The 12,174-nt window shown below is 36.6% G+C and overlaps 1 protein-coding gene across 1 annotated transcript in view; it reads right to left on the bottom strand.

Annotated features, from left to right (window-relative positions):
- LOC106869568 (transformation/transcription domain-associated protein) overlaps window positions 1-7,676 on the bottom strand; it is a 97,750-nt gene extending 90,074 nt beyond the window's left edge. Inside the window, exons 1-4 of the mRNA XM_089357967.1 lie at window positions 7,457-7,676; window positions 4,591-4,707; window positions 2,405-2,454; window positions 493-603 (exon numbers count right to left, since the gene is read on the bottom strand). Coding sequence (XP_089214093.1) covers window positions 493-603; window positions 2,405-2,454; window positions 4,591-4,687 — 258 coding nt within the window. The 5' untranslated portion in view covers window positions 4,688-4,707; window positions 7,457-7,676. The remainder of the gene's footprint in view (window positions 1-492; window positions 604-2,404; window positions 2,455-4,590; window positions 4,708-7,456) is intronic.
- Window positions 7,677-12,174: the final 4,498 nt, after the last annotated feature.

Raw genomic sequence — 12,174 nt, 5'->3', positions numbered from 1 at the left:
TGGAAGACAGCTACCAGAAGTGAATCTCAAGGAACTTCATTGATTACAGAGAGTAAGTGGCTTCCTTCAACTGTTCTATAGTCTACGTGCACATGCAAAGAGTAAACTCATTATTTTTACCCAACTTTCAGCAAATTCACTTGAGATTGGCACCTCCCTCTTTTCTCTCACCTTCCGCCTTAAGTGGAATTTGAAGATAATGAGGGTTTGGCTGAAGCAGAAAGTGACTACCTGCAGTCTTTTCAATCTTGTCAACAATGCAGTGTCTTTCACCATAAAATAGTTCATAGTCAATATACCATCAAAGATTAAACAACACTATATACACATGTAAATACAACTTTATATAAAAATAAATATACATGTGTGTGTGTGTGTGTACATATATATATATATGTATACACACAAACACATATGTACATCCATACACCCACGCAGACAAAACACTTGTGTCTGCATACACATACACACAGAGTCATAACTATAACTCACCTGCATATTCTGTTCAGCCACAAAATGTGGCTCCCCTTCATCCAGAATCTTAAGAAATACTCTAAGAGCATCTTGTAAAAATTGTGGATACTGTGGAGAAATAACTATACTCTGAAATAAAGAGAAAGAGAATAAATCATTCATGGAATGTCAGTCAGTGAATTAGCTAATTTGACTCCTTGACACTCACTAGGTAAAGGAATCATAATTTAACGTCTGTTGTCCATGCTGGCATGGGTTAGACGGTTTGACTGGGCTGGCACACTGGAAGGCTGCACCAGACTCCAGTTTGATTTGGTATGGTTTTCTACAGCTGGATGCCCTTCCTGACACCAACCACTCCAAGAGTGTAATGAGTGCTTTTACGTGCCACCGGCACGGGTGCCATTTGCGTGACACTGATATCTGCCACGACTGCGATTTTGCTTGGCTTGATGGGTTTTCTTCTGTAGCACAACATAATGCCAAAGGTCTTGGCCATTGCTTCAGTGAGGCCCAACACTTGAAAGGAACTCAGCCACTCTCAAAATGGGTCGTACAATCCTGTATAGAGCAGTATATTACTGCAAAGAGGAGTACAATCCTTTGATGAAGGGGAATACATTGATGGAATATGAGCCAGAATTATTTCATTTCTAGAGAGTAATATTTTCCTATATTAATAAATGGACAATCTGGCATATTTAGTAATTCATTTGTCAATACTTCAGCAAGGACAAAATCAAATTATCTCTAGACATGTCTCTTTTATATGCTGAAAAATATATCTGTTTTCATTAACCCTTTCGTTACTATATTTAATTTGAGATGCTCTGTGTTTCTTTCAATTACTTTAAATATAACAAAGAATTTAGTAAAATAACTTAATCATTCAGCTAGTGTTAGGAACATAAATTCTGACTAAGGTTTGGTGAAAGATTTTAATTCAAAACTTATGTAAATAAAACATTTGAACTCAGAGCCAGAGCCGGATTCAACCAGATTGGTCACGAAAGAATTAATATTGTTAACACTGACTTTTTCAAAACAATGTTAACACTGACTTTTTCAAAATAATGTTAACACTGACTTTCTCAAAACATCAAAAAAATTTTTTTAGACTAGCACAGGTGAGATGACATTTTAATTATTACCTCTTTCTGACAGTAACAACTCTGCTATGAATTATAAGGGAATAGTATTCATGAACCAACTAAATACAGTGAATTCAGAAATGAGGCGTAGTAAGATTGGAACTTATAACACTGAAGTTATCTTAACATCACAGCTACTGTATCTTTTCAGGTAGACCAAAATATACAACAAATCTTCATTAGAAAGTACCACAATAAGAATACAGTAAAAATTTTAACTTTTGACTGGGAAAATTTAATTTTATCATTCTAAATCCCATTACTATTGTCTGGGGAGATTAAAGCAACAAGAGGCCCTACTTTAATGCTGTTGCTATTACATAGAAATGATCAAAGACCTTCACATAACAACAGCTATTTCTCAGGTGCTAGGTAAACTATTCTTTTACTTGTTTCAGTCATTTGACTGCGGCCATGCTGGAGCACCGCCTTTAGTCGAGAAAATCGACCCCAGGACTTATTTTTTGTAAGCCTAGTACTTATTCTAACATTCTAACGCTAAGTTATGGGGATGTAAACACACCAGCATTGGTTGTTAAGCGATGTTGTGGAGACAAACAAACACACAAATAAATACATACACATATATACGATGGGCTTCTTTCGGTTTCTGTCTGCCAACTCCACTCACAAAGCTTTGGTGAGCACTAGGATATAGTAGAAGACACTTGCCCAAAGGTGCCACGCACTGGGACTGAACCCGGAACCATGTGGTTGGTAAGCAAGCTACTTACCACACAGCCACTCCCCTATGTTAAAATATTTTCATTATCACTTACCTCAAAATTTTCACTGAGTTCTTGAGCAGCTTTTAGTTTCTTTTCAACAACTATAAGAGAAATTCAACAAAATATAAATAAGAAGAAAAAATCAAACCAAAATAAAGGTCTGTTTTTCTATGCTAGCCTGCACTTCAATGAAATTTGTGACTTTATGATTGGATCCTTTCCTGTCACTAACTCTTAACTAATATCAGGGTCCTCTCCTCTTTCCTACTTACTAAAACCCTTCAGACATACGCTTCAATTAGAATTTCTCCAAATCTACTCCTAATTGGCATGATATTTTAGTTTCTATATCTTCCCCCTCTGTGTTGTCTTTGTGGGTTGCCAAGATCCGAGTCTGAAGTTACTAGCTGTTAATCTATACTATGTAGTGCATCCTTCATCAGACAAGGTTTCAATATTTGCAAAAGCCCCTCTGTCCCATTTCTGACTTGTGTGTTTGCCAAATTAGTAAGAGATGAAGTAGTTGGCTGGTTTTCATACATACATACATGTCTTCTTTGTTCCTCTCTCAGCTGAGAGATTCTAGTCATGCAGGCTTGTGGGTGTCAGTGCCAAAGACAAGCACCACATGAAAGCACCCATGCCAGTACCACGTGAAAGCACCCATGCCAGTACCATGTGAAAGCTCCCGTGCCAGTACCACGTAAAAGCTCCCATGCCAGTACCACGTGAAAGCACTCGTGTCAGTACCACGTAAAAGTGCCCGTGCCAGTACCACGTAAAAGTGCCCATACAGTGCCACATAAAAGCGCCCATGCCAGTACAACATAAAAGCATCTGTGCCAATACCACGTAAAAGCGCCCGTGCCAGTACCTCATAAAAGCATCTGTGCTAGTACCACATGAAAGCGCCCATGCCAGTACCACATAAAAGCACCCATGCCAGTACCACATAAATGCATCTGTGCCAGTACCACGTGAAAGCACCCATGCCAGTACCACATAAAACTTCAGCTGAGAGGGGAGCATTAACCAAGGTGGCTCAGGATATTAGGGAGCATTTATTAAAATGATTGAGAGAGCCACCCTCTCACTTGATACATCCAGCAGTGTAGAGTAGTTAGTATGAGAGAAGGAAGCAAGTAGCAGTCAGATCTTATCAGCTAATAATCACAACAACCTCAACTAGAAGATACTAAACCAACGTTCTCAACCAATAAATGGGAAAACTGATGGCTGTATCACTAGGAGATGATTCACTAGTCAGTTGTCATCATTCTGCTACACAATCTTGTCATTTAAAATTCACCATATCAGTTTCCATTTCTGGAATTAGTTGAAGAGGAATGCACAATTATGTTACTTCATAGAATTATTGTCGATCAAGACTTATCTATCATTATGGATGTTAGAATCATCATTATCAATATAACAGCCATTATCTTCTTTATTTTAATGAACCATTTTTTCCCTACTGATATAGGTCAGACAGGTCTACAAAACTGTAGGTTTTTTTCTATTATTTATTTATTTATTTTTTTTTTTGCAAGACAGCAAGTTGGCAGAATTTTTAGCACACCAGGCAAAATGCTTGGCGACATTCTGGATTCAAATTCTGCAGAGGTCGATTTTGCCTTTCGTCTTTTTGGGTTTGATAAAATAAGCACCAGTTGAACAGTGGAGTTGATGTAACTCACTCATGAGAACAACTGTACAACACAATTAAGAACAGTGTGTAGCGGTTAACCCTTTTAATACCACTCTAGGTACCATGTTACCAACCTATCAACAACACACATCTAATATCTTTTCCTACATGAAGTTTACAACTTATACTCCAGTTAGTACAGGATTGTGAAATGTCCACTTGAGGCCCATGACTTTTAGATGGGTTACTTACAAGGATCGAAGTAGTAATAAATATCAAGTAAATGGATTATGAAACCAAACTCAGTGATAATATACAAGGGGTTGCTGTAAAGTTCTTGGTTTTAAGGATATTGCAAAAACCCTGGTTGGAGGCCCAACTTTTCGAGCTCTTTTACAGGGCTTAAAAAAACTGAAGGACTGCTGCAATAAGTGCGAATTTGAGAGGGGATTATGTTGAATAAAATCATATTTAACTGATCCTCCTGTATTTTTTTTTTACCCAAAGCCAGTAATTTTTCAGCCCCCTTCATAAAGAATAGGAATAAAAAATAAAAAGGAAAAAGGTGAAGATAAAGAGAGAAACCTACTTGCAGGTGTAGGGTCCGCAATTAAAGCTATGTATGACTTCACTGTAGTCATCTGAGCTGCAGCATCATGTGGATTCATCGAGGGGGCCAGCATCATTTCAGCAATTAAAATATCACCTGACAAAAAGAAAGAAAACAACATTAACCGTTTAGCATTCAAACCAGACATATGCAACCCTAATGTCCTATCACAAGAGGTAATTGCTGGGGGGGGGGGTTGACATTCTCCTCAAATCACATCCTACTATGTTGAAGAAAGAGTATATCAAGTAAATAAGACCTAGATACACTACGTCAGGATAAAAGATTGATGGATATGGGTGAAACACATTAGGTCGTAAGCCTTCCAGATTAGGGCTGGCCTGGAACTAGAGCTAAACAACCACCACAAAGGACACATTAAATCAGGGTTTCTCAATCATTTTTTTACTTATGAATCTCTTTGATTTCTATTTTACTTGGGTGAACCCACATAGCTATTCAGTGTTTAAAAAATACTATTATATTTTTATAATTAAATATTAGGAATTATATTAAAAAATTGTTAAGTTATTTTGTGCAGTGTAAAAGTATAATCAATCTGTTGCACAAGTTTTAACATGACCAGAGCTGTGGAGTCGGAAAAAAATCTTTGACTCTTCTATATGCAATTAAATGATTTTGGTCTCCATATCTCATTATGCATATGCTTGTACTTTGAGTAGGCCTATATGTTATAACTGGTTTATATTAAAGAATAAAGATATTGTGAGTCGGAGTCGGTATAGTTTTACGGACTCCGACTCCAGCTATTCCTTAATTGTTTCTGACTGTGACTCCACTGTTTTAGATAAAGCTGTTCTAGATATACCATGCCTGAATAAAAGACAGAATAGTGATGGTGGAACAGCTCTGAGAGGAGATCTGTTGAATCAGAGCTTAGATGGAGCTAAACAACAATTATTTCTAATATATACACAAGGGCCAGCAGTTTTTAAGACAGGTGATTAATCCCTTACATTGATACCAGTAATTCACTGGTACTTATTTTACAGACAATGAAAAGATCAAATGCAAAGTTGATCTCAGAATATTGCAAAGCATTCTGTCTGATGTATTAACGATTTTACCAGCTCAATACCCATAATAATAATTGTTTCATATTTTTGTACAAGGTCAGCAATTTCAGTGGGAGGAAGAAAATCCAGTATTTGAGTGGTATTAATTTTATTGACTCCTGAAAGGATGAAAAAGCGAAGTCAACCTCGGCAGAATTTGAACTCAAAAGATACAGCCAGAAGAAATGTTGCAAAGCATTTTATCCGGCGTGTTAACGATTCTACCACAGTGGTTTCCAAAGCAGGCGGTATTGCATCCCCTGGGGGCGTTGAAGAAAAGTGGAACGATAATGGGGTAGCAATTCATGTAAAAACAACAAAATAATGGGTTCATTAGGTAAGGTTTTATTTGTGATATTCAGTTGCTTTGAATTTGTTTCAGAACAGAAAGAGGTATATGTTTGTGATGGTTAGTTGGGGGCGCTCGGAATGTGGCCTGGGTGTCAAGGGGGCAGCAGCTTGAAATAGTTTGGGAACCACTGTTCTACTGGCTCGCGGCCCTTGTTTCTAATTCAGGCACAAGGCTTGAAATTTGATTGGTACTTCATTTTATCGACCCCGAGAGGATGAACTCGGCATGTAAAGAGCCACAAGAAATGTCACTAAGCATTTTGTCCAATACGCTAATTGGTTCTGGTAGCTGAACGCCAAAGATAATAACAATCCTTTCTTCTACAGGCAGCACAAGGCCTGAAATTTTGGTAGAGAGGACTAGTCGATTTCATCGACCCCAGTGCTCAACTGGTACTTATTTGATCGATCCCGAAAGGATGAAAGACAAAACTGACTTTGACAGTCGAACTCAGGACGTAAAGCCGGAAGAATTGCCGCTAAGCATTTTGTCCAGTGTGCTAATGATTCTACTGGTTGGTCGCCGATAATAATAATAATTATTATTATTATTATTTCTACTATAGGCATAAGGCTTGAAATTTTATGGAGACGATGTGACAGAATCGTTAGCACGCCGGACAAAATACATAGCAGCATTTCTTCCGGCTCGTTACATTCCGAGTTCAAATTCCGTTGGAATATCGGCACAAGTCCAAAAATTTGAGGAAGGAGAGAGCACAGTCGAATAGATGGCTACTTTTACCTCAGTACATGATAGGTAACGTTTCATTTTATCGACTCCACCGCTCCCAAAACCAGAAGGATAAAAGAGAAACTGAAAAACTATGGTATGGTATTAATAGCTTCTTATATTGGCTCAAGGCCAAACATTTGGGTTGACGAAGAGCTATGAGATGAAGAGAAGTACCATAGCGGTACTTATTCTAAGGTAAAACAACGTCCATCTACGAAGGGATTTGAACTCAAAGCTAGAAAAGGGACGTAATTAAAATCGAAAAAAACATTATATATATGTGTATATATATAGATATATATGTATGTATAAACTGGAACAAAAACAAAACGAGACATGAAAAACGTTTCCTTGCTTTTTCTTCTTCTCTTTTTAAATGTCTAAAATACTCTTGATTTCTAAAACAGACAATAAAATCGGAAAATCGTAGATGAAGGTGGAAGAGGAATGGGATGTAATGTTGATCTTTTTTTTTTTGTTTTTCGAAGAATCGTTAACGACGTAATTGAATCGAAAAGACAGATTTCCACCCAAGAGGCAAATGCAAAAATTATATAAAGAAGAAAAAGATCAAAACACATACACACGTGTGTGTATGTGTAGTTTTTATCGTGTATGTGTGTCTATTAATTGGCTGAGGGAAGCAAAATAACAATTTTAAATAAGATAAAGCAAGGCTTACCCCTCTCTCACGGTTCACTAATGTTCCATGGGCTGAGAAAACTGAGTTAAATAGAAAAAATATAAATATATATATATCTATCTATCTTTCTTTATATATGTGTATATATATCTGTGTGTATAATGTTGTTTATATATCTTTTATATGTAAAAGTTAAGCCGCAAATTACGCTTAATTGCGACATTCAGCCACCATGGACAGAAGCTTACAACGCGCATGTCTGAATTATATAGGTTTCCGGTCGGTAAGAAAGCTGAAAGAGAGAGAGAGAGGAAGAAAGAGAGAGATAGAGAGAGAGGAAGTACAGACAGCCTTGTTGTTGTGGTTACTGTTAAAGCTCCCGGGTTATTATATTTCGAACATACATGTGATCAAAGGTGTTCCATTGGTGACTATACCGTTAGACCACGATATTCAGTGTCCTGATTTTTAGATAAAATATAGTGTGAGGGAGACCAGGGCCGAGGCTAGAAAGTGCGGGGCCCAATTAAAGAAATGTTAATGAGGCCCTCTACTCTACAAAAGCTGAAGATTGATGATTTATGCATCGTGTAGTACGCCAGTCCTTGCCAAAAAGCGTTGAGGGCTTGAGGCTCCCCCATTAACCACAATGGTATATTAAAAATTGAAATCTCACATGAAAGTTTTTTTAATGTTTTATTATAAGTCAAGATAGTTACTGATATGGACGAGTAGCAAAATGAGGTGTTCTTTCTGCATTTTTGACTTTGAGACAAAATATATTTTTTGCAAATATTCACTCCCTTACAAAAATTATATCAGCTAAGCAAATGGCCTTTCCTAAATGCATAAAAACCATTATAACATAATCTAATCCCTATTTCAGAGAATCATTGCCGTTCTCTTTGAGCATATAAAAAACCAAATTTGGCTGGGACAAAATGAGCAAGACAAGATCATGTAAATTTGCCACTTTAGTTCTCCAGAAAACAGACTCATACACATCAATATCCATCTCTAGACATCAGAAAGATCAGAAGAAATGCAATAAATATATATCTAGGTCAAATAAATGAGAGTCAAGGAAAAATGGCACATGATATGAAATTAACGAAGCTCGACTAGATAAAAAAAAAGAACACAGCAGAAAATATTCTCTATAGCTTCTTCACGATTCGCTAGTATCCTCGTAATATATTTGCATACCATGTAGTTAAAGAGAAGAAATTATCGAAGTTAGTCTTTACTCATTTTACCCCATTTTAGACATTTTTTGAAACTTGAAAATTATCAAATTAGACATTAGTGTGAGGAAAAAAATTGACTTGGAATCTAACAAAGAAAAAAATATTGATTGTTAAACACCAAAAATTATCCAGATATTTTATTAGCAATTTCAATTACAATCGTGTCAAAGTTGAGGAACATTTTCTTGAAAAATTAGGACCTGCCACCCATGTTACGGACTCGTTCAACTTCAACAACAACAACTATGCTGACCAATTTGTACAAAATGCTGATCGAATACTTGCAATTTAATAATTTTAAAAAGTAGGAGGGAAATAACGAGAAATAAGAAGTTACTCATTTTGCCCCGGTTACTAAATTTCCCCACCTCTTACTGTTTGTGAATAGGCTTTTTAAAATCAGACTTTTCTGACTTTTTATCTGAGAAGTCTTTCAAAATCATTTCAAAGTAAATTATCTTTTGTAATGTCATTTTCGCCAAATTATTTGGTCTATCTCGTAAAACTGTTGACCGTAGCTGTGTTTTCTTCATCAGTTTTAGTTTTGAAAAACTCACCTGTTTCTGATATCTATTGAACACGAACTTAGCTCTTACCTTGATTATTCTGAACTGATCGATGATTTCGCAAAGCGAAAAGTGCGCCGTGTTTGTCTTTGAAAGTTGCCTGGATCATAAAAGTGTTCTTTTATTCATATCTGGAAGTTTTACTTATTGAAATTGTAATGGACCTAAATAAATTTAACTTGTACTTTTAAAGATGTTCTTTATGATAACGTGAAATACTGAACTTTAGATAGAATAAAGTAAAATAAAGCTATGAACAAAAGGTGCATAGGTTATGAATTTTGATTGAAGGAATGGGGCCTCGAAACAAAAAAGTGCAAGGGGTCTCTAAAAGTCACGCGATGGAACTACACGAAAGGCCTGATTGGTGGCCCAACTTTCCGAGTTTTTTTTACAAGGCTTAGAACTGAAGGACTGCTGCAATAAGTGTGTGAATCTGAGAAGGGGATATGTTGAATAAAATCATAATTAACTGATCCTCCTGTATTTTCTTTTACCCAAAGCCAGGAACCTTTCAGCACTTCTTTCTATACCTACAAAATGAAATTTCGAAAGAAATTGTGACGTCTGTCAGTATATGTGCATGCTCACTATTTTTCTTTTCACATCAAATTCCAATATATTCATAATTTACAGACTCTATTTGTGGGAAATTTCTTTAAAAATACTCATTTTTCTGAAAGCTATGAGGAAACAAAATCAACTCGTTTGAATTTTCCGAAACTCCTCTTCCCACCCACAGAAAAACTTTTTTTTCACAACTAATTCCGATATAATTGGGATCTACACCATCTGAGACGTATTTACAGAAAACTTCATTGCAAAATATTAATTTTTCCGGAAGTTATGAGAAAACAAAATCGGTGAGGGAACAGATGTGGGTTAATGAACACTATGAAAAGGATTTTAGTTATTGCATCACCTTTGAAGTAGGATCTCAGGTAAATATAACACAGTGGGGATACTGTGAAAATTTTACCCATAAAAAATTATCCAAAAGGTGAAGAAACATTCCGTACAAGAACAGTAAACATTTGGAATAGCTTAGCAGAAGGAATGGTAACAGCTGAAAACAATATATTTTTTAAACCTGTTGGTCAACGGTAGGAACAATTAGAAAGGAGAAGCATATAGAATTAAGGCCTACCTTCAGTTTCTCAATTTTCAACTAAGTAATATTTCGTTTGGCAACGAGCGACCTGGAGGTTAAACAGTTGTCTATTAATATACCTAATAGTGTGTCTCACTCTATCCTTCCTCTGTGAGAAGCTATTAACTGTAATGTTTCTTTCATTATGCCTGAAGTTCGTGGAAATACTGACAGGTTGTTTAGTTTGGTGATTTTTACACTAACCTATCTGCAGTCATGATAATTGTCAAACAACGTTGAGCATAACAGTGAAGTGTGGAACTGAGCTACTTTTGTAACATGTCCCGACTTTTGGCACACCTTTTAAAGAACACACGCTCACGCACACACTTACATAAATACACATATATATATGACACACATACATACATCACGGTATTATCTACTGATAAGACATGATGTGGCTAAGACACTGTAAACAGTATGATGAGATCTGTCGGAAGAATACCCTAGGCCAAAGAAATAAGAACCCATAGTATGGTAGAAGCCCAAACCACTCATAATAAAAAGGAGTGCTGGTGGAATGTTTGTTATTTAAGTATGTGTGAGCATGTCTAGACATGCGACTATGTGCATGAGAATACATACATAAAACAAAACATACAATTCTGCACAAATACATACATACAAAAATATCCTGTTGATGTTGTTGAAATTTCAATGAATGAGCCTTGGATCTAGTTTAGAAAGCGGCTCTTTCTCCATTGGCAAGAAATCTTGAAATAAAACTGAAAAATGACAGACAGACATACATGACAGAAATAATGAACGCACCCAAACGTATATATGAAACTGCTGTAAGCTTATAATAAATAAATACCCCATTGTATCTGTCTATTTTATGTTTCACTGTGTAAAAACCATACCATCTTAACTGGGTAATGAACGGTGGATTTACAAATTTGATTGGTGACGAACTTTGATTTTGGATTGCCTGAAGTATACGATACAAATCACAAGACTTTTTTGTTAGCCTGATGTATATTTATCTGCAGAGAGCTTAAGGAATCACCGCTGAGATGCTTAAAATATCTAGCGGGATGGGATATGGTCTAGTCACATGTGTAATTAACCAGATTGTCCACAAGGGACTCATACCCAATGACTAGTGTAGCAGCATTATAGTCAAAGTTAAAGGTGATGCCTTAGACAGAAATAATTACAGAGGTATCAAATTGCTGGACCAGATGATGACAGTTACAGAGAGGTCAAAGCTCAACTAATTGGATAATGAACTGGTTCTGTGCCAGAGAGAAGCACTATTGATGCTATATTCCTAGCAAGGCAGCTGCAGGAGAAGTACTTAGCCAAACATACACCTCTGGACTTGGCGTTTGTTGACATGGAGAAAGCCTTTGACAGGGTCCCCCTCTCCCTTATCTGGTGGGCAATGCGGAAGCTAGGGATAGATGAGTGGTTGATGAGAGTTGTACAAGCCATGTACTTAGATGCTGTCAGTAAGGTGAAAGTCGGCAACGAGAATAGAAATAAATTCAGCATACATGTAGGAATTTTACCAAGGATTGGTTCTCAGTCCCCTCTTGTTCATTCCTCCAGGCCATAACAGAAGAATTTAGACTGCCCTTGGAACTCCTCTATGCTGATGACCTTGTTCTTATAGCTGAATCACTAGAAGAACTAGAGAAGGAAATTCAGGTGTGGAAGCAAAGTCTAGAATTAAAAGGCCTTAGAATTAATTTAGTAAAGACCAAAATCTTAGTAAGTAAGAAAACAAACAAATCACAAATCCCTTCAGGGAGATGGCCCTGTTTAATATGAAGAAAACGCGTCGGA

This window comes from Octopus bimaculoides, chromosome 9, assembly GCF_046866305.1.
Source record: "Octopus bimaculoides isolate indiv1 chromosome 9, ASM4686630v1, whole genome shotgun sequence".
In the NCBI taxonomy this organism is placed as follows: Eukaryota; Metazoa; Mollusca; class Cephalopoda; order Octopoda; family Octopodidae; genus Octopus; species Octopus bimaculoides.
This window is presented reverse-complemented; position numbering and strand designations above follow the sequence as displayed.